A 24,105-nucleotide genomic window follows, 5' to 3' on the forward strand; every position below is an offset into this window, starting at 1 on the left:
CGGTACTCGGGAGTTTGTTCCACTCATCCACAACTCTATTACCAAACCAGTGCTTTCCTATATCCCAGAATCTGAATTTTTCTGACTTAAAACCATTGCTGCAAGTCCTGTCATGGCTAGATATTTTTAGCACACTATTTACATCCCCTTTATTTATTCCTGTTTTCTATTTATACACCTCAATCATATCCCCCCCCCCCCATCCCCAATTCTACGTCTTTCTAGAGAGTGCAGATTCAGTCAGTCTGTCCTCACAGGAAAGATTTTTGATACATGGGATCAACTTTGTCATCCCCCTTTGTACGTTTTCCAGAGCATTTATATCCATTCGGTAATACGGTGACCAAAACTGTGCAGCATAATCAAAATGAGACCTAACCAAGGATATATAGAGTTGAAGAACAACCTGAGGACTCTTATTATTTATGCTTCTTGATAAGAAGCCAAGGATTTTATTCGCTTTATTGCGAACACTTATGCACTGTTGTCTTGGTTTTAGATCACTGCTAACCAGAACTCCCAAATCCTTTTTGCAAACAGTAATAGTATTAAGATCCGCATTATTTAGTTTTGTATGTGGCATGGTTATTTTTCTGTCCAGTGTTAAATAGAACTTTGCATTTTCTATATTAAACTGCATGTGCCACTTCTCCGACCACTGCATCAGTCTATTTAAGTCTTCCTGGAGTGCTTTAATGTCCTCGTCAGAATGATTTCGTCGTCCTATTTTGGTGTCATCGGCAAACTTGTTTATATCGCTATTTATTCCCTCATCTATGTCGTTGATGTACATTGTGAACAACAAGGGGCCCAACACTGACCCATGTGGAACACCACTCATGACGCTTCCCCACTCTGATTTCTCCCCATTTAAGTAAACTCTGCTGCCTATTTGTCAACCATGCCTCTATCCAGGAAAAAAATTCTCCTCCTATTCCCTGTGCCTTAATTTTCCTCAATAGTCTGTGATGTGGGACTCTCAAAAGCTTTACTGAAGTCCATATACACAATATTATATTCATTACCATGATCTGCCTCCTCAAATACCTTAGTGAAACGTCCCAATAAAAGCTTGAATATTTCGTTAGCACTGTTGGGAATACGCTGTTTGGAGGCTTCGATCATGAAGTCGAGTCTGGTAGTTTAGAGTTGTTCCTAGATATATTATTGATCGTTTATTTATATTCGTCATTCAAAAGGGTAACGTTTTCACGACTTGTTTGAGGGAAGATCAGCTTCGCTGAGTTTAATTTCGTCGTTTTCATTGAATTTTATTCAGATTAATAACCAGGATTTACCCAAGAAAGTCATCAGTATAGCTTATGTCCTTCGCCTTTTTTCTTGGGGGGGGGAGGGGTCCTCGTCCCCAGGATTCGACCCATAACAGTCAGCTAACACTCAGGTACCTACGTACTGCTAGGGGAACAGAGGGTAACAATACACAAATAACTCGTCCCCCCCTCGTATGTATTCTCGCCTCCTTCCCTTCTCGCTTCTGTGTGATTTGTTAATGGTCCAAGTCGGACCAAAACGTCGTCTTAAGTTTCAGTCTCCTAAATGCGGGTTATTTGTGTATTGTTCCAATCACGGTATTGTGACCCCTTATTTTTTTAGACGACAACAGGTGTAAGGAGACATGCCCAACTCTTCATTCGCCCCAGGATCAAACTCGGATCCATCGGCTGTTAGCCAAGTTTGTCTCATTGTTAGTATTAAAGAGCTCGCCACCATCTCTTGTGGGTATGAGCTTTCGTAAAATTATTCCCATGTGGGTTTAGCGCTTCCCCGTGAATATAATAATAATAATAATAATAATGAAAATTCTTTATAGACAAAGCTGTTTCAGCTGTCAATGGCTGCCTGAATTAAACGAATAATATCTGTACTGTTGAAACATATGATGATAATTCGTCTATTTTTTTGAAAAATGCTATGTATATTCCTGTAAAAATAGTTTTATTCAGCTGGATTTGTTTGCAGGCTGGATAATTTAGTTAATGTGTGTGTGTGTGTGTGTGTGTGTGTGTTTGTGTGAGAGAGAGACAGATAGAGAAAGAGAAGGCGGGATGGTAGGAGGGGAGGCATGTCCTGGTGGTGGTTGCCAGGGTAACCCAGCATCCCAGGCTAAGTCAGCCTCTTCTGCAGTTGAACATCGCAGCTACCTCCTGCGTCTTATACTGTACCACAGCCACCTCCTGCGTCTTTTGTTGTAATACAACTACATTCTGCGTCTTCTATTGTATCATAGCTATCTCCTGCGTCTTATGCTGTAACACAGCTACCTTCTGCGTCTTAAATTGTATCACAGCTACCTCTTGCATCTTATACTGTACCACAGCCACCGCTTGCGTCTTATACTGTACCACAGCCACCTCTTATACTGTATCACAGCCACCTCCTGAGTCTAGCTTTTATACAATGCCATATAGATAACTCTTGCTTCTAAATGTACTCTGCCCTAACAGAAAAAAATGAAAAACTACAAATCACCCAGAACAAAACGGTGAGATTCAGCCTGGACTTGGGTCCAAGAGACCATGTAGGCCAGAATGAATTACAACTGGATATGCTGAATGTTGAAAACAATGTGAGAGAAAAGCTGAAGTTAAAACACGTTTATAAAATTGCTCACAACCATAGTCCAGTTTATCTTGCTGCCAGGTTTGTCAAGGCTGGGAACCATTTCCCGTGTCTTATGCTGTAACACAGCTACCTCCTGCGTCTTATGCTGTAGTACAGGTACCTCTTGTGGTGTGGCAGCAGCACCATCACATTGGCGTTATCACTGGTGTGGCAGCAACACACTGACTGGTATTATCAGTGGTGTGGCAGCAACACACTGACTGGTATTATCAGTGGTGTGGCAGCAACACAAGCACACTGACTAGTGCCGTGAAGGAAGTTGGATATTTCTTCATCTTTCCATTGGCTGTTGATGCGTGGGATTAAAAGTTAGCAGTGTGGGAGTAAGAAGTGGTGATGGTCACACAGGATGTGGCAACACATCCCCCTGCATCAACACAGCCACTCATAATACCAGCACAGCCACCCACATCAACACAGCCACTCATAATACCAGCACAGCCACCCACATCAACACAGCCGCCTACATCAGTACAGTCTACCTGGAGGACATTCCAGGCATCATCGCCCCCGCGGCCCGGTCCACGACCAGGTCTTCCTGTGGATTAGGGCCTGATCAAATAGGCAGTTACTGCTGGCCGCACGTAGTCTAACATACGACCCACAGCCCGGCTGATTCGGCACCGACTTTAGGTATCTGTCCAGCTCCCTCTTGAAGGCAGCCAGGGGCCTATCGGTAATTCCCCTTATGCTTGGTGGGAGGCTGTTGAACAGTCTTGGGCACCGGACACTTACGTTGTTTTCTCTTAGTGTACCAATGGCGCCCCTACTTTTCATTGGGGGTATTTTGCATCGCCTGCCCAGTCTTTTACTTTCGTAGGGAGTGATTTCTGTGTGCAGATTCGGGACCATTCCTTCTAGGATTTTCCAGGCGCAGATTATGATATCTCTCTTTCGCCTGCGTTCCAGCGAGTACAAGTCAAGTGCTTCCAAGCGTTCCCAGTAGTTGAGGTGTTTGATGGAACTTATATGTGCAGTAAAGGTTCTCTGTACACTCTCTAGATCTGCAATTTCACCTGCTTTGAATGGAGATGTTAATGTACAGCAGTATTCCAGCCTAGAGAGAACAAGTGATTTGAAAAGGATCATCATTGGCTTGGCATCTCTTGTTTTGAATGTTCTCATTATCCATCCTATCATTTTCTTTGCAGTTATGATCGTGGCACTGTTGTGATCCTTGAAAGTGAGATCCTCAGACATTACCACTCCCAGGTCCCTCACATTCAGTCGTCCACAATATCAACACAGCTTCCCACATCATCACAGCCTTCCACAACATCGACACAGCCGCCTAAGTCAGTACAGTCACCCACAATATCAACACAGCATCCCACAACATCATCACATCCTCCCACAATATTAACACAGCCTCCCACAACATCAGAGCCTCCCACATCACAGCCTCCCACAACATCACAGCCTCCCACATCACAGCCTTCCATAACATCACAGCCTCCCACATCACAGCCTCCCACAACATCACAGCCTCTCAGATCACAGCCTCCCACAACACCAATAACTACAGCACCTCACATAACCAACACACCACAAAAAACACAAACCGAACCAACAATAAAGTATTTAAAAAAGTAGAGGAATTATCCCCTGGTGGGCGCGTTGTAGTTATGGTTTCAGCAAAAGGCTTACGGGGGGGAAAAAAAGAGAAAAAATGTAAAATAAGAGGATGGAGGTCAGGTTTAAAGCGGAGATGCCTAGGTGTCGCATGGCAAGTCTCTTGAAGCTGCAGTGCTCTTAATCCTTAACTGATAGATGCCAGGCTGGTGCTGTGGGGAAGCAGTTGTCTTAAGTGTGTGATTCCATCAGGCCTATACCTGGCCTCCAGTGCTGATCCCAGTCCCTCCTTCACCTCCAGCTCAGGCTCACATGATGGCCTAGCGTCTCCCACCCACGCTCATGTTTATATATAGCGACCCCTAACGCCCCCTCACACCTTTTCCGCTCGCTTTTCCTACAGTTTCTTATGTTTTCGCTTGCCGTTGCGCGAGTCTGTTGGTTGTGAACGAAAGCTTGTGGAACGAGGATCTCGCGACTGCAGTCTGCGCCGAGGATTTCGCGGATAGTTGGGATGGAGTTAATCTTGCGATAACTGCTTGTTGAAGGCTTGCTGGATCACACACCTCAGCCGCACACTCACAGGTGCTGATAAAGCTATGTATTACTACTGCACGCTTTGAAGCTGAAGATAACGTTCTGTGGATTATTTAATCCTTGATAATCGCAGAGAGTAATGTGGCATATTTTTTTTTGTAGGATACGACCCACAACTCTCCATTATCGCTTAGGTATCTATTGGCTGTTGGGTAAACTGGAGTGAAAAGAGACTGCTACTAACTAGCCCATACGTCTCCTCTTACCCTTCTGCCCGGTTCATTATGGTTGTGGAGCCGATTTTTTTTTTTAAGCTTAAGCCACGTTCTCTATTGCACTCCCGATGTTAGAGCACATACTGCATACACTGGCTGGAGAAACGTTTACTCACCGAAGATTCCCAAATGTTGCACAAGTGTCTCATTCTTCAACTTGGTTTTCCAAACCATTTACATCATACCCTCTTATAAACATGAATCCCTTACCCCCACGATATACATACAAGGTGTAAAGTATCTCGGGACACCCGACATGCTGGTTTTAAACTTGAATACGTAGCTGCGGTATGCCAGTGGGTGCTTAACATGTCATATGACTGAAGACCAGTGTCAGGAAAAACTTAGTCATGTTTACTGAGGAACAAAACATCACCAACAGAGATCGAACCTTAACCACTAGGTCTCCCACCATGTCCCTGTACAAACCCAATAGTATTTGTTCCCACTGTCTGCGAGACCAGTATCTAAACAGGCACAGCTGAAGATCTATTGGCCCCTGCCAGCAGTCCATTCTGGCACCTCGAAGGATAATCATACATATTTGAACGTTTCCTGGTTATTCTCGGTCATCTAATGCCTGACAGACCGTATCTATTTTTATTTTTTGCTTATTAATTGTGGCTATATATACGTTTTTAAAAGTTCATGTAACCTAACCTGACTTAATCTTGCCTAAGCTACCAGCCTAGCCTAATTAACATAAAGTAGCCCAAGCTAGCATAGCCTAGCTTGGGCTTGTGTCTAGAGCATTAGACACATGTACAACAGTTGGGTATTTATTATGGAGACGTTTCGCCAACCAGCGGCTTTTTCAATACAGTACAGGGACAAAAACAGAAGACTGAAAAGACCCTGCTCCGCATGGGTCAGTAGGCCTGTTGCAGTGTTCCTTCTTATGTTCCTCAGCTTAAATGTTCAGTACTGTAGCCTTGATGAATCTGAAGCACACAGGAGGAGGAAGTGGGCTTATGTACTGGAATCATTAGTTGTGATGTTTTCTGTCTTGAAGAAGGCATTGGACAGGTACCTACAGTCAGTTCCTGACCAGCCGGGCTGTGGCTCGTACCTTGGTGTACGTGCGACAGCACTAACAGCCTGGTTGATCAGACCCTGATCCACCACGAGGCCTGGTCGCAGACCAGACCGCAGGGGCGTTGACCCCCGAAACACCTTCCAGGTATACCAAAATTACATATTGTTGCTGTGTCTGACACGTATCATAACTATAGCTGGCCCACCTCTTGGACATGACCCACTTCCACTGGGGAATCCCGTCTACCAGTGGTAGTGCCTTCATCTGCTGCAAACCCTACCCTTGGTTAAAATATAGAAAAATAGGGACTTACAAAATCATAACACGATTGTAAACAGATCAAAGAACGGATGTCACTTGAACCCATGTAGCAGAGGAACCCACAGTGGACCACCTGAAGGATAACATTTTCACTGCTGGTTCTAACACTTCTATATAAGCACCATGTTTACAATTCTTGCCCGACTTGAGCTAGCTAACAAAAAAAAATAGTAAATGCCAAGAACAGCGCAAAAAATACAACAACAATATTACAAAAAACACCAGCACCACCGATAACACATCAAAAACACCAAAAATAATAAATAATAAAACCAGGAGTAATAACACCAAAAATACCAACAATAATGCCAACAATAACAAAAAAATAATACCAACATTAATAGTAACACCTAACCAACAACAGTAACACGCCACCAGCAGTAATAAAAGAGCACCAACACCAACAGTAATAATACCAGCAATAACAGTAACATCTCAACCAACAACAGTAACACACCGCCAGCAGAAACAAAAGAGCAGCAACAATAACAGCAATGCCAACATCACCAGCACTACCATTATTATTATTATTATTATTATTATTATTATTGCTACAATCAAAACTGAGCGCTAAACCCACACGGGTTATACAGCGCTACCAACATCAGCACCAACAAACAATGATACCACACCAGCGAGTTACCCACGACGAGCAGGGATATTCTCCTTGGGCAGGTGGGTGGGGGCGTGGGTTAACAACCCCAGGGGTTTTAACTCACATTCGTGGTGAATTTCCTAGTAGCATATTCTTACACACCTTCACGTCCAGTTTCACTATTGAACTCGTTACCTCATAGCCGGTGAAGGCCTCTTAATCCAAGGAATTGGAACTGCCTTTCACTGTATGACCCCCTGAGGTGTTTATCGCTGCCTGATTTATATAATTGTCGCGTTGTGTGTTGTTTAGTTGCTATCAGTCCCCGCTTAATTTCCGTGGCTTATCACTATGTGGTGCGTAGTTCAGGGGGTCTAGCGTTCGGCTCGCAACCTAATGCACCTGTGTTCAGTCCTCCCGGGCGAGGCGAGACGAATAGGCTAGTCTCCTTACACATGTTGCCGGTGAAGTTAGTCAGGTGTTGAGGGTCGCATCCTGGGGGAGAGGACCAATAAAATGGACCTCCAGAAATAAGTCACACTGCTTGACTTTCTTTACTTCTTAATCCGCAGAAAGTCTTCATTTTTTTACTGTTTCTTATTCTTTTTCAGGTACCTAAATATTGAACCTACGAACAAGACATTCCCACAAATTAACATTTGCTACAATAATACTGAATGATTCTTGTATGGTGACTGTACAGTACAAATGGTACAAAGAAGAAATATATTTGTTAACTTATTTTAACATGGTAGCAGTAATATTACGCAATACCGCAAGCTAATGAATAAAACACATGTGCAACACCTGTAGACGTTTCGCCCATCAATGGCTTTATCAATTAAGTATAGAGGTCATATGAAGGTGTTGAAACTGGAGACAGTAGAATGACCTCTGTCTTGAATCGATAAAGCCACTGGCTGGTTCAACGTCTTCATAATAAAGATACCCAAGTGTTGCACATGTGTCTTATGCTCTCACTGTCTTCATCCAGGTCAAGTCACCTCATTGTCGTATCACCAGCTTCCATTCTTGAACCTTTTATTTTCATTCTATTGACGAGATCGGAATATGAAGTACTGATCTTTTTATTTCTTATTGTCTTTTGTGTGCATGCGTGCGCGTGAACACGTAAACACCAAGCATACACACACTCCCATTTATGTTTGCGGTGGTCGAGTTCTAGCTCCTGGTTCCGTCTCTTAGGCTTCATCGACCACAGCATTGCTGGTTTCTGGCCTGCGCTCTTTCATATGTACTAAAACTGTGTGTATATTTTTCCTCCGCCAATAATACTTTCAGTTTATTCCATTTTCCTGCTACCCTGATACGGAAGAAAGTACTTCCTAACATACCTGTAACTCATCTGTGTTTTAAAGTTCCATTTACGCTCTCTTGTAACAGTCTGCTCATATTAATCACATCAGTTTCTCTTAGAATTTTGTTTGTCATAATCATGTCCCTCTGGTTCTCCTCTAATCTAAGGTGGTCAGATTCATTTGATTTAGTCTTCTATAATGTACCTCTCTAAATTCTTCGACAAGTCTGTATGCTTTCAAGCTTTAAAAACGTGTTTAATCAGGAGAGGGGAAGTGGTCTCCCAAATCATGAAATTGTTCTTACTGAGATTCCTGAAGGCTGCTCTGAAATTTACTAGCCTCGCATAGGCTGTTGAAGTCATAGGGTTTGTGCTCTTAGGACCATATGTTCCATGTGTTATTTATTCCTAGATCCTTATCGTTTTTTGGTACTTGCAAGTTCTCGCCTAGTCTGTATTCCGTCTCCGGTTTTCCCCTTCACCAAATTTCAGGACTTCGCATTTGTTTTGATTGAACTCCAGCAGCCACTTGCATGATCACCTTACTAACATATCCATCTCTCTTAGAGGCCCACACTGTCCTCTCCTATTCGTCTTCCTCAACAATTTTATATCATATACAAATAGACACAGGATTGGATCTCAGCTGGTAGGTCATTTACATATATCAAAAAAAGGAGTGGCCCCAGCAGTAATCCTTGAAGGACCCACATTTTTTACCTTAATTCAACTTAATACTTCCATACAGTCGCTCTTTGTCCTTAGTGGTTCAGGTACACTTACATATGTTCAGACTTGTTTATCAGTCATTGGTGATGAACTTTCAAATGTTTTCTTGCAGTCCAGGAATATGTGCAATGCAATTTGAGCACAGTACAAGAGAAATAGTATTGCAAGTGTTTTGTTATATACTAATATTCTCAAGGAAATTAATTAATTGCAATAGTATGTTATGTGGATTGCAGCAGTTACACGGATCTTACATGGTTAAGTGACGAAGTCGGGTTTACTCATTCAGTTTTAACATAATTAGAAACTGTACAACTGGATCTTACCTGATATTTTGGGGTTATACTGGTCCAGCCATATTATTCTTGGATAACTCTGGCCACATTGAGTCACCCACGCAGTAGGAAATATATATTTATATATATGGAATACTAGATGAGCTTGTATCCGTCTTCTACATAATATAAATCCAAAGTTGTGAAAACAGGTCTATTATCAAGGTTTGCACCCCTTCAAGGCAGAAGGGGTGCTTTAATGCTGATGTATGGGTTTTTGATCCAAGGAATTGGCGCTACCATTCTTTGAACCATGCTCAATTACCTCTTCTTCCCCAGATACTATGTGACATCTTTGGCTCTAGTGTTTACTAACAATTTAATAGTATGTAATAATTAGGCTTCACACAACACGTATATTTTTCGTGATGAAATATATTTTGTAATTTAGAAGATTGATGGAAAATGTCCTAGACTGATTAACATTTTAAGTTATATACCTGGAGGTTATTCCGGGATCAACGCCCCCGCGGCCCGGTCCATGACCAGGCCTCCCGATGGATCAGGGCCTGATCAACTAGGCTGTTACTGCTGGCCGCACGCAGTCCAACGTACGAGCCACAGCCCGGCTGATCCGGCACTGACTTTAGGTATCTGTCCAGCTCTCTCTTGAAGGCAGCCAGGGGTTTATTGGCAATTCCCCTAATGCTTGATGGGAGGCTGTTGAACAGTCTTGGGCCCCGGACACTTATAGTGTTTTCCCTTAGTGTACCAATGGCACCCCTACTTTTAATTGGGGGCATTTTGCATCGCCTCACTAGATTCCAAAATCTTATAATTAACAAGCCATTTCTAGATGTTCCCAGTTTGTCGCACATCCTGCAGCCAGTAAATATAAGAACAAAGTATTAAATTTCTGTATTGATCTAACTGAATATTTATACTGTTAAAGTCTAATCTGCAGCCTTCCCTGTCTGTATTTGTTGTCACATTTCTTACAAGGGATCAAATATACACATCTAGTGGGGTATTTTACGAGCTCTTTATTAGATTAAGTTTCACTATACTGATATCTTTTAAATATCAGTGTAATGTTGAAGGGTTTCAATGTCTGTGAGTTAAGCAAAATTCTCAGTGGAAGGCAACCTTAAATCATTCTCGATTATACTTTGTCTTGGCCATAGGAAAAAAATATTTTGTAGCACGATGTTATGTAATTCCTCGGTATGTAGGTGGTGTTATTGAGCATCACACCTGTGTTGAGAGTGCAGGTGTCACCATGCAGAGGTGTACCACCAGTCTTGTTAATTAAATTATTTACTTTTATTGTCTAATTCTGGCTTTTATTATTTTTAGTGATTTGTGGATGTATATATTTTGAGAGCCAATCAATTTTACTTTGGTGATTGTTTCAGGTGACAGTGGGTAGTGATGGTGTGTTGTAGGCACAGTGTTGGAGGGTCATGTTGAGGGCGGGCGTGGAACAGATCGTTGCCCTGACAGGCACCTTCACGCCCACCACCACCACGGGCACCCTCACGCCTACCACCACCAACTCCATCTCTCCCACCACCTGGCAGGAATGACCCATCGCAGCAAGCTCCTACTTCCGCACCAGACTCCATAACAGCAGTGGTGTTCACAGGGGCGCTTGTACTAGTGTTTTGTTGACATTTAGATGATTGTAGTGATTTGTTGATAGCTTAGTAGTGATAGAGTGGACATCATGCTAGTGGCCATCCCAGAGGTGCCTGAGACAACTCACCAGTCCCTCGCTGCCACCCCCGTCACAGCCACCGCCACCGTTACCTCTAATAACAACCACCACAACACCCTCAACCCCTGCGGTGGCCTCAAGGACGTAGTGGCGGGCCGGGAGGAGGCAGCCTCCGACTGCGGTGGTGGGGATGCTGGGGGAGGAATGGAGGAGTCGGTGGGAGACACAACTGCTGCTGGTGGAGGTGCTGGCGAAATGCTGGTGAAGATGGAGATGAAACCTCCAGTGTCAGCCACTATCCCTAAGTCTCGTAGCAACCATCACCGGCGGACCCCTCCCACGCCCCCCGCCCACTCACCCTCTCCTCCGGCAATCACCTCCCCTCCACCCCAAGCACACGCCTCAGCCACACCACCAGCAGTACTACACGACCTTCCACCAGGTGAGTCTCATTCACACCCTCTACAATGTCTTTTATTTTATAACTTATTTTTTAACACCCATCAGTTATATTGTAGCGTTGTAGAATATTTATCTGTAATTGCTAGCGGACAAGGTACCGAACATCCACTACTCTGCACTGAATGACCAACATGCATTTAGCACTGCATATATATATATATATATATATATATATATATATATATATATATATATATATATATATATATATATATATATATATATATATATATATATATACAGTGGTCCCTCGTTTTTCGTAATTAATCCGTTCATGGAGTCGTTACTATAAACGAAATTTACGATTTACGAATCAATTTTCCCCATAAGAAATAATGTAAATACAATTAATCCGTTCCTGACACGCAGAAGTATTAAAACAAAAAAAAATTTAACATGAAATATACATGTAGTACATAAACAATACAATGGGAAATGATGAATGAAACATTAACAGCATAACACTTACCTTTATTGGAGATTCTTCTTAGTGTATGGGAGACTGGAGGAGGAGAGAGAGTGGATTGTTTATAGTTTGGAAGGGGAATCCCCTTCCATCAACACCTCAGGTACCAATTGCTTTTCTGGGGTTGCTTCTCTTCTCTGTTTCTTAATGCCACTAGGACCACCTTGAGAGTCACTGGAGTCCTGTCTCACAAAATAACTGTGGAGAGAGCTCTGTTTCTGACGTCTCTTTAGCACTTCCCTAAAATGGCCCAAGACTTTGTCACTATACATGTTGCCAACCTGGCTTGCAACAACCTTGTTAGGGTGATGTTTCTCCAAAAAGCTTTCCATCTTACCCCACATAGTAAAAATCTCTTTAATTTCTGAAGAAGGCACCTTCTTCCATCTCTCTTCCTCCTCCTCTGCAGCAAGATTCTGAGCTGCGATGTGTTGCTCTTCCTGCTGAAGCTCTTGCAGCTCCTCAGTGGTGAGCTCTTCATTGTGGTCTTCCACCAATTCTTCCACATCCTCCAAACTCACATCCAACCCCATGGAACTCCCCAGTGCCACAATTGATTTTACAACAGACATAGGCTCATTAGGGTCAGTCCCAAATCCTTCAAAATCCCTCTTGTCGACACAATCTGGCCACAATTTTCTCCAGGCAGAGTTCAAAGTCCTGGTAGTCACTCCCTCCCAAGCCATACCTATAAGGGTTATGCAGTGGAGGATGCTGAAGTGTTCTCTCCAAAATTCCCTTAGGGTCAAGTGAGTGTCTGTGGTCACAGTCAAGCACCTGTGAAACATTGCTTTTGTGTAGAGTTTTTTAAAGTTTGCAATAACCTGCTGGTCCATGGGTTGGAGGAGAGGAGTGGTGTTCGGGGGCAAGAACTTTACTGTGATGAACCCAAACTCCTCGAAAATTAGGTCATCCAAGTTTGGAGGATAAGCAGGTGCATTGTCCATTACTAGCAGGCACTTGAGATCCAATTTCTTTTCCAGGAGATACTCCTTCACACTAGGGCCAAACACTTCATTGAACCACTCGACGAAAATTTCCCTCGTGACCCATGCCTTACTATTAGATTTCCAAAACACACACAATTTACTCTTCATAACATTGTTTTTCCTGAACACTCTGGGATTTTCAGAATGGTACACTAGTAATGGCTTCACTTTGAAATCCCCACTAGCATTAGCACAGAACATTAGCGTCAGCCTGTCTTTCAAAGGCTTGTGTCCTGGCATTGCCTTTTCCTCTTGTGTAATGAAGGTCCTCTTTGGCATTTTCTTCCAAAAGAGGCCTGTTTCGACACAATTGAACACTTGTTCAGGTTTCAGTCCTTCAGCCTCTATGTACTCCTGGAATTCATGCACATATTTTTCAGCCGCCTTGTGGTCCAAACTGGCAGCCTCACCATGCCTTACCACACTGTGTATGCCAGTACGGTTCTTAAATCTCTCAAACCAGCCTTTGCTGGCCTTAAATTCACTCACTTCACCACTATTTGCAGGCAATTTCTTTACCAAATCTTCATGCAACTGCCTAGCCTTTTCACAAATAATCGAAGTCATAAGAGTATCTCCTGCTAATTGTTTCTCATTTGTCCACACCAATAATAACTTCTCAACCTCTTCCAGTACTGGTGATCTCATTTTTGTCAGCATAGTTACTCCCTTTGCAACAACAGCATCCTTTATTTCCTTTTTCTTGGCCACTACGGAACATAAGGTTGTGTAGGGTTTCTTATACATCCTGGACAGTTCGGCCACACTTGTACCACTTTCATATTGTTCAATGATGGTTTTCTTAAATTCAGTCGTATTTCTCACCTTCTTTACCACAGGCTTGGCACTAGGAGCTTTCTTTGGAGCCATGGTAGCTTATTTAGTACTTGCAAGCACTAAAATAAATGGAATATTATGAAATATTTCGCTGGAGCACGTGAGGGGACCTTCGCTCACTGATAAACAATGCCAGACTGGCTGCCGCCCCGGCTCACGCCGTGGGTACGCGTCCTAGACGAACTACGACTCGCGAGTCAACCTATGAAAAGCGAGTCCATGTTCATACAAAAATACCCCTATGATTGGCGAATTTTACGATTGCCGGGAACTAGGAAAAGTGGGGGACCACTGTATATAGGGAGGTACCACCTATGGAACTGTCAAGGGCAACATGGGTTCAGGGCAGGTCGCTCCTGCCTCTCACAACTACTGGATCACTATGACATGGCCTTGGATGCACTGGAAAAAAATCAGAATGCAGATGTAATATACACAGACTTTGCAAAAGCATTTGACAAATGTGATCATGGCATAATAGCCCATAAAATACGTGCTAAAGGAATAACTGGGAAAGTGGGGAGATGGATCTTCAACTTCCGAACAAATCGAACACAAAGAGTAGTGGTCAACAGAGTTAAATCGGAGGCTGCCATAGTGAAGAGCTCTGTTCCACAAGGCACAGTACTCGCCCCCATCTTATTCCTCATCCTCATATCAGACATAGACAGAGATATACATCAGAGCACTGTATCATCCTTTGCGGATGATACTAGGATCTGCATGAGGCTGTCATCTGCTGAGGACGCGGTTAACCTCCAAGAAGATATAAACAAAGTTTTCAAGTGGGCAATGGTAAACAATATGATGTTCAATGAGGACAAATTCCAACTACTCCGTTATGGAAAACTGGAGGAGATAATAACTAGAACAGAGTATACTACCGACTCCGGCCATACAATAGAGCGGAAAAATAATGTAAGGGACCTGGGAGTAGTAATGTCTGAGGATCTCACTTTCAAGGATCACAACAGTGCCACAATCGCACGTGCAAAGAAAATGATAGGATGGATAATGAGAACGTTCAGAACGAGAGATGCCAAGCCAGTGATGATCCTTTTCAAATCACTTGTTCTCTCTAGGCTGGAATACTGCTGTACATTAACATCTCCATTCAAAGCAGGTGAAATTGCAGATCTAGAGAGTGTATCGAGATCCTTTACTGCACGTATAAGTTCTGTCAAGCACCTTAACTACTGGGAACGCTTGGAAGCACTTGACTTGTACTCGTTGGAACGCAGGAGGGAGAGATATATCATAATCTACACTTGGAAAATCCTGGAAGGAATGGTCCCAAATCTGCACACAGAAATCACTCCCTACGAAAGTAAAAGACTGGGCAGGCAATGCAAAATGCCCCCAATTAAAAGTAGGGGTGCCATTGGTACACTAAGGGAAAACACCATAAGTGTCCGGGGCCCAAAACTGTTCAAGAGCCTCCCATCAAACATTAGGGGAAATGCCAATAAACCCCTGGCTGCCTTCAAGAGAGAGCTGGACAGATACTTAAAGTCAGTGCCGGATCAGCCGGGCTGTGGCTCGTACGTTGGACTGCGTGCGGCCAGCAGTAACAGCCTAGTTGATCAGGCCCTGATCTATCGGGAGGCCTGGTCATGGACTGGGCCGCAGGGGCGTTGATCCCCGGAATAACCTCCAGGTAACCTCCAGGGACCCTCATCCTCAGAGAAAAGAATAAACTTGCTTCAGGGAAAACTCAAGATTCTCCCTGTAGCTGATCGTAAATTGTTTTCTCCTACCACTCCCTGTATTTTATATTCTCTTGATACTTTATTTGAAGACAAAATACATTGACAAAAATTCACCGGGGGGTAGAACACCATAGATAACAACTCACAGCTACATCTTGAATACTTCGTCCAGCTCTTCGGCGGTGGGCCGCGTGACCACAATGCTGCAGGCATTTCCCCTCTGAATCACAACACTGAGTCTCTGGAAGAGGAAGCTGGCTGCCCTGTGGTCCTTGGTTTCTATGATGAGTTTTTCACCCAGCTCGGACAAACTTTAGAGCACACTTGCCCCATGCTCCAAGGGTCTCCGACCCTATTGGGATGAAGTTATAGCAAGGGGGAAGGTCTTCATATTTGCGGTTCTTCTGGGTCTCCCTGTGGCTGGCAGCTCCACCCCCTTCAGCTACAGAGTATGTCAAGTGGGTGTCTGCCAATGTGGCGGCACAGGTGTAGTCCCAGGCAATCTTCTTTCCATCCTTGTAGGGTAGCATAGTGGCTCCATCAGGACGCTTTTGACTTCCGTCAGACCTCTGCTCTTGGGGTTCCCGTTGAGCTGGGCAACGGGCTGTGGCGAGGCTTCTCTTTATGATGTCATTGACCTCCTAATGTCTGGCATACTTCCCTTCTGCTGTGTGACACACGAGACCATGAAGTCCGAATTGATCAGCCGTCGCCCTGCCGCAAATACACCTATGTTCGGTAAGGATGGGGGCGGCTAGGCGAAGAGCAGCACCAATCCGAATGGCCTGTGGGTCGAGTCGAGTGCCCAGGGAGGAATTGGGAACAGCTAGAAAGAAGTCTCTTGATTGTGGTGCCTTCACCGCCAGGAAACGAACTTTGTCCTTTCCTGAAGCGTTGGTGAGCATTGTGTTGGCGATCTTATATATAACACACACACACACACACACACACACACACACATATATATATATATATATATATATATATATATATATATATATATATATATATATATATATATATATATATATATATATATATATGTACTAGTTCATGTTCTTGTTTATTTCCTCTTACCTCCATGGGGAAGTGGAACAGAATTCTTCCTCCGTAAGCCATGCGTGACGTAGGAGGCGATTAAAATGCCGGGAGGAAGGGGCTAGTAACCCCTTCTATATACATTACCAAAGTTTCAAATAGAAGCTTTTGTTTTTCTTTTTGGGCCACCCTGCCTCAGTGGGTTACAACCGGTTTGTTGAAAGAAAGAAGAATATGTGCTTGTTCATGTGTGTGCTTTTCTATAAGTGGTTGCAAGGATCGTGTGTGTGTTAAATAACAAACAATAATACTCAAGGACTTTGATATACTTACACACGTGTTCCTGGGAGTTAGAAAAATAATGTAGTACATTTCATGGGATTTTAGGTGAAGTGACTCCCCAAGTTTAACACAAGAATAAAGGACTTCAGTTTTCCAACGAAATACTGTGGAATCGTAACTTATTAAACACGATGCGCAGCACATTTCAAATTTGAGTTGTAACATCTATAAACTTTACAGTTTTATAATCTTAAGGGTGAAAAAAATGTTTATACGAAAATATTGCTCTCTTTGCCAAAGAAACAATTTGCCTTGGAAATTTATTATACAGATTTAGATGTGCAGTTTGTAGCCTTATTGAACTTGTCCGTAGCACTCTTTATAGTTTGCCTGATGCCTTGTTGCTCATATCATAGTACAACAAAGTTTAGATTGGTTATACCTTTTTAGATGTTTCACACTCGTGTTGTCACCTAGCTACAGCCTCAGATGTATACTTTTCAACCTTAATAAAGGCACGTCCGTATATATATATATATATATATATATATATATATATATATATATATATATATATATATATATATATATATATATATATATTGTTAAGCAAATATCGCAACCCAAGCGATACAAGATGCAAAACAACCATAGGGGGAGTAGAATGGTAGCTCTAGGCTTTTCGTGTTGCCGTCAACACATCATCAGGAGCTTGCAGAATTGCAGAAAAGAGGAGGATATCCAAGCAAATAACGTTCCCAGAGGACCGCCTTTACTCGAGTGAACGAGAAAGGGAGGGAGAAAGGAGAGGGTACCGGAAGTGCCCTCAGGCATAACAGTGCCCACACCCAGGAAGAGGAATATTATTGCATTAAAAAAATCCCACAAGCTGTGATATTGTAATAGCCTAAACGAAATTAACGTGGCAATAATAAAAAATCACGTCACATTCTACTATGACATCAATAACTTAATTATGTAATTATGTTGTCAGTGATATAGAAGTCACTGGCAATTATATCCTCCACGGGACAACGTGTCCATTTAAATTACAAGAGAAAACGGTACCAAATATAGGGGAGACTTTTAAAAATTATGTAAAGGAAACGGGGCTCATTAAAATAAACTCATTAAGGGCGGGGGGGGAGACATCTGCAGTATCAAGAAAGCCGGCCACAGATATTCATCCCACAATAATTCTGAGGCAAACTTTGGTTCAACCTTCAGAAACTGCAGGAAAAGGATTTTTAGGCCCTAATTCCTGGTATGGCACTACATTTAATAAGACAGTCTGATGCATTCATACAAGAGCCCAATTTTAAACTGTGTACTATTGCCTCAACTTATAACGCATCTGATTTGAGCAGCCCATCACTTATGTTGTATAATAACTGCCTACTATACTTAATAATTGGCAATTCTACAATATTCCTTTCAAGCCAGGAGGAACAAGGAAAGGCTATACTTAATCTCTCTGGCACTAGGCACTCATTGTGCCTGGGATACTGAATGTTTTCCCTGAGATTTCTTACTAATTTCTGCAACTTGCAAGCTCCTGATGATGTGTTGATTGCAACACGAATGTTTTCCATCCTGTGTCACTTGTTCATGATTCTTGCATATATATAGAAAGAGAGATAGTGTTTTAAAATGATGGGTCCAATTTCAAAGCAGTACTTTGAAACTGGGTATATATTCTGCGAATTCTAAACGCACACACACACACACACACACACACAGGTGTATATATATATATATATATATATATATATATATATATATATATATATATATATATATATATATATATATATATATGAAGAATTATATGGAGAAAATTGAGTCTATATGACTAAATGGGAAAGGGGGCAGAGGGAAGGTTGAGAGCAGCTTTCCTGTCCTATTAAACACATAAGAACATAAGAAAAAAAGGAACACTGCAGCAGGCGTACTGGCCCATGCGAGGCAGGTCCAAGTCTCCGACCGGTTTAAGCCAACCTAGTCAGGGCAGGTCACATCGCATAAGGAGCACGGCATCAGACCTACTAGCGCCAGTTAGTCACGTCCAACTAACACCCACCCACACCCACTCATGTATTTATCTAACCTATTTTTAAACACAACGTCTTAGGTTCTATGACGGCACTCGGGAGTTTGTTCCACTCATCCACAATTCTATTACCAAACCAGTGCTTTTCTATATCCTTCCTGAATCTGAATTTTTCAAACTTAAAACCATTACTGCGAGTCCTGTCTCGGCTAGATATTTTTTAGCACGCTATTTACATCCCCTTTATTTATTCCTGTTTTCCATTTATACACCTCAATCACATCCCCCCTAATTCTACGTCTTTCTAGAGAGTGCAGATTCAGGGCCCTCAGTCTATCCTCATAGGGAAGATTTCTGATACATGGGATCATTTTTGTCATCCTCCTCTGTACGTTTTCCAGAGCATTTATATCCATTCGGTAATACGGTGACCAAAACTGTGCAGCATAATCTAAATGAGGCCTAACCAAAGATATATCTAGTTGAAGAACAATATGAGGACTTCTATTATTTATATTTCTTGATATGAAGCCAAGGATTCTGTTTGCTTTATTGCAACACTTATGCACTGTTGTCTTGGTTTCATATTACTGCTAACCAGAACTCCTAAATTCTTTTCACAATCAGTAATATTAAGATCTACATTATATAGTTTATATGTGGCATGGCTATTTTCCTGTCCAGCATTTAGAACTTTGCATTTATCTACATTAAACTGCATCTGCCACTTCTCCGACCACTTCATCAGTCTATTCAAATCATCCTGGGGTGCTCTAATATCCTCTTTAGAATGAATTAGATGGCCTATTTTGGTGTCATCAACGAATTTGCTTTTGTCGCTATTTATTCCCTCATCTATGTCGTTTATGTAAATTGTGAATAACAACGGGCCCAACACTGACCTCTGTGGAACACCGCTTGTGACGTGCCTCCATTCTGATTTCTCCTTATTTTAGCAAATTCTCTGCTGCCTATTTGTCAGCCATGCCTCTACCCTATTGTATACCATTTTGATGTTCATGCCTCTACCCAGGAAAAAAATTCTCTTCCGTGTGCCTTAATTAAGTTTCCTCAATAGCCTCTGATGTGGAACTCTATCAAAAGCCTTACTGAAGTCCATATGCACAATATCATATTCATTACCATGATCTACCTCTTCAAATACCTTAGTGAAAAAAGTTAGTAAATTCGTAAGACAGGAACGCCCCTTTGTAAAACCGTGTTGAGATTCATTAATCAGTTCATGTCTTTCAAGATGGCTGCGAATTGCCTCGGCAATTATTGATTCCATAAATTTTCGCACTATGGAGGTAAGACTTATTGGTCTATAGTTCGAAGCTAAGGACCTGTCACCTGCCTTATAAATAGGTATTACATTTGCTATTTTCCACTTGTTTGGAAGTATGCTAGTTTGTAGTGATATGTTGAAAAGATTAGCCAAACGTTTGCTAAGTTCCTCTTTACATTCGTTTAAAATCCTTGCAAACAATTCATCGGGGCCTGGGGATTTGTTAGGTTTTAATTTCTCTATTTGTCTGAGGACCATGTCACTAGTTATCCCAATCGTGCATAATTAGAGACGATTGGAGTTATTTGGGTAATTCCATGATATATTGAAACTAAGTGATTTGTGATCGCTTTCCCCAAACTCATCGTTAACCTCAAGATCATTAATTAATGATTCTTTGTTGGCCAGAACCAAGTCAAGCAGATTGTTTCCTCTAGTTGGTTCTGTTACAAACTGTTTTAAAAAGCGATCCTGACACATTGTTCCAATCAATTTGTCTAAAGTTAAAATCTCCCATTAACACAACAGTTTCATATCTAGACGCCTTATGAATTTCGTCCCATAACAGCTCACTGCACTCCCTATCAAGGTTTGGGGGCCTATAAATCACACTCAAAATTAATTATTCACGACCTTCGAGAAACTGTAGCCAAATAGAATATGTGTCGGATGTTTCTAATTCATTTCTTGTCTAACACAACAATTTAAATTTTCTCTGACATACATCGCCACTCCACCACCCTTCCTGTTGACCCTATCAGTGTGGAATAGTTTATAACCCTGTATGTTGCATTCAGAAGGCATTTCTCTATCTTTCAAATTGAACCAGGTCTCCTGTTGATTATGTCACCAACACAGCTCCAAGGAAGCACACTCTCACCTTATTCCTGTTATAGAAAGCATGGTCCATATATCTTACCTGTGAGTCACCAACGACAAGAATTCGCTTACCTTTATTAGCAGGGGGGGGGGAGGGTAGTACCCTTACCTTCACTGGCCACTGAGGTACACTCATCCTGAAGAACAGAGAAGCGATTTCCTACCTTCAAATCTTCTTTCTTAACTTTCCTTATTTTGATGCTCCTCCCATTACTGGGAACCACTCGCCACTTGTATAAGGTGCTGGACTGCTCCTCACTGCTGGGAGCCTTTTCGCCCTCCCCACTTTCAGCCTCCTCGCAGCCAGTGAGAGACTGCTCCTCACTGCTGGTAGCCTCATTCCCCTCACCCACTCCAGCCAGCTCAAACTCACTCCCAAACCCATTGAGGTGAACCTTCAGCCTCCTAATGGATCCACCAGTCTCAGCCGGAGGCCAACATGACACACCTCCGGTGCAGTGTTTTCAAATGTAAACAACAAGCTTTGAGTTTTTATACATAACTCCTAAGTCATAATTTTAACCACATACAAATAATGATTATAGTTATGTGACATCTTTTATTGATAAAGCTATTAGTTATTAAGAACGTTAACGTAACATGTTGGTATTCTTGAAACGCTGGGTTATCGAATTTAATGTCTGAGGATGGCAAGAAGCACACTGGACACCAGATGACCAGAGGAACTTGTTGAAAATAATACCCCCTTCCACTGCTCGTGTAGTAGCTTTCCACCATGTGGAAGTGTACTCACAAGTTATTTTTACCACGATATAACAGGTTTGGGTTTGTATAAATGTCCGGAGGATTGAAACCAAATAGATAGCGAGTTACATTGGTGATATCAGACAGTTATAGAACTACAAGTCCGCGTGATCTCACGAAATTTATAATTATAACTATAATTATTAAAGAAATGGACCGGGAAGCCAGCGAAAGGCCTCGGTCAGATGACCAAAAGCTCCAGTGATGAGTCATCATATGACTTAAGACACGCGTCATGGAACACTAGCTACCTTATGAGTTGCTGATTCTCCTCTGCTCTTCTTTTTGTGAACAGGGACTATACACAAAAAACCCGCACATAAAAGAGAGAAGCTTACAACGACGTTTCGGTCCTACTTGGACATTGTAAATGGTCCAAGTCGGACCGAAACGTCGTCGTAAGCTTCTCTCTTTTATGTGCGGGTTTTTTGTGTATCGTTCCAGTCACGGTATTGTGCCTTTTTTTTGTTATTAACAGGGACTATATTTATATATATAGAGAGAGAGGGGACCTTCGGTGTCATGGAAGCTTCTCGGCTAATTTTCATTCTCATCCCTGTTTGGTGTACTAGTCCACGAGCAGCATATACATATTATTGTAACCACGAACGAGTGGTATTGATCATAACACTAAGCTACCTGGAGTCTACCTGGAGGGTATTCCGGGGATCAGCGCCCCTGCTGCCCGGTCCATGATAATGCCTCCTGGTGGATGAAGCTGGCTCGTGTTTTCAGTGTGGAGCAAGACATAGTAGAAATAATGAATATATCAGTTAGGTAAAAAGAAAATCTTAATAAATTCTTCCGTAAGTCAAAAAGAATTACGGAATTTATCTGTATTAATGATCGTAGGTTAAAATATTTTGCCAGACTAGTATATTTATTTTAATCATTGTATATAAAGAATAGAATATTTATATAGATTAATGTGTGGAAATTTAATACTTATATACTGTAGTATAGCTAAATATTATTATTATTATTATTATTATTATTATTATTATTATTATTATTATTATTATTATTGTTATTATTACATTCACAGGGAAGTACAAAAAACATAGTTTTCAAGCGGCTGGGAGTGAGAGTCCATCATGTTGGATCCAGGGACGTATTGTATATAAGAAATAGAATAAAGAGGGTTAAGGAGGTAGTGAGGAGGAGAGCTTGAATATGAGAGGCGGGCGGTGTGTTGTGTTGTGCTGACCCAACCATGTATATCCCAGTAGCCAACCCTCCTCTCCCCAGCTGAAACCCCCCTCCTTCTTCAACCTCCACGACCATCCACACCCTTCTGCTGTTGCTTACCCTTCCCTGTTTTACCTCTACCCCCCCTCCCTTCCTACTGCTGTTGTTATTTTCCCCTTCCCTGTTCTGCCACTACCACCCACCCCCCTTCCAACTGCTGTTGCTTCCCCTTCCCTGTTCTGCCATACCACCCATTCCCCTTCCTACTGCTGTTGCTTCCCCTTCCCTGTTCTGCCACTACCACCCACCCCCCTTCCTACTGCTGTTGCTTTCCCTTCCCTGTTCCACCACTACGACCCACCGTCTCAAGGATCACAACAATGCCATGATCACACCTGCGAAGAAAATGATAGGATGGATAATGAGAATGTTCCAAACAATAGATGCCAAACCAGTAATGATCCTTTTTAAATCACTTGTTTTCTCTTGGCTGGAATACTATTGTGCATTAACATCTCCATCCAAAGCAGGTGAAACTACAGATCTAGAGAATGTACAGAAGGAATAGTTCCTAATCTGCATACAGAAATCACTTCCTACGAAAGCAAAAGACTAGGCAGGCGGTGCAAAATACTCCCAATGAAAAGTAGGGGCGCCACTGGCACACTAAGAGAAAACACAGAAAGTGTCCGGGGGCCAAGACTGTTCAACAGTCTCCCACCATGCAGAAGGGGAGATACCAGTAGACCCCTGGCTGCTTTCAAGAGTGAGCTGGACAGATACTTAGAGTCGGTGCCGGATTAGCCGGGCTGTGGTTCGTACGTTGGACTACGTGCGGCCAGCAGTAACAGCCTGGTTGATCAGGCCTAGTCGTGGGCCGGGCCGCGGGGGCGTTGATCCCCGGAATACCCTCCAGGTAGACACCCCCCTTCCTACTGCTATTACTTCCCCTTCCCTGTTCCACCGCTACCACCCAACCCCCTTCCTACTGCTGTTGCTTCCCTTTCCTTGTTCCACCATCACTGACACTACTACCACCACCACCACTAACCCTACCAACATCATAACCAACACCACAAACACACCCGACGCTACGACTACACATAACACCACTACTGCAACAACAACAATCAC

At 42.5% G+C, this 24,105-nt stretch overlaps 1 protein-coding gene across 6 annotated transcripts in view; it reads left to right on the forward strand.

Annotated features, from left to right (window-relative positions):
* HDAC4 (histone deacetylase 4) overlaps window positions 1-24,105 on the forward strand; it is a 779,940-nt gene that overhangs the window by 11,251 nt on the left and 744,584 nt on the right. For all 6 annotated transcript variants that reach the window (XM_070084058.1, XM_070084060.1, XM_070084063.1 and 3 more), the window contains exon 2: window positions 10,717-11,460. In XM_070084058.1, coding sequence (XP_069940159.1) covers window positions 11,028-11,460 — 433 coding nt within the window. In that variant the 5' untranslated portion in view covers window positions 10,717-11,027. The remainder of the gene's footprint in view (window positions 1-10,716; window positions 11,461-24,105) is intronic.

The sequence above is a fragment of the Cherax quadricarinatus genome, chromosome 11 (genome assembly GCF_038502225.1).
Source record: "Cherax quadricarinatus isolate ZL_2023a chromosome 11, ASM3850222v1, whole genome shotgun sequence".
NCBI classification, from domain to species: Eukaryota; Metazoa; Arthropoda; class Malacostraca; order Decapoda; family Parastacidae; genus Cherax; species Cherax quadricarinatus.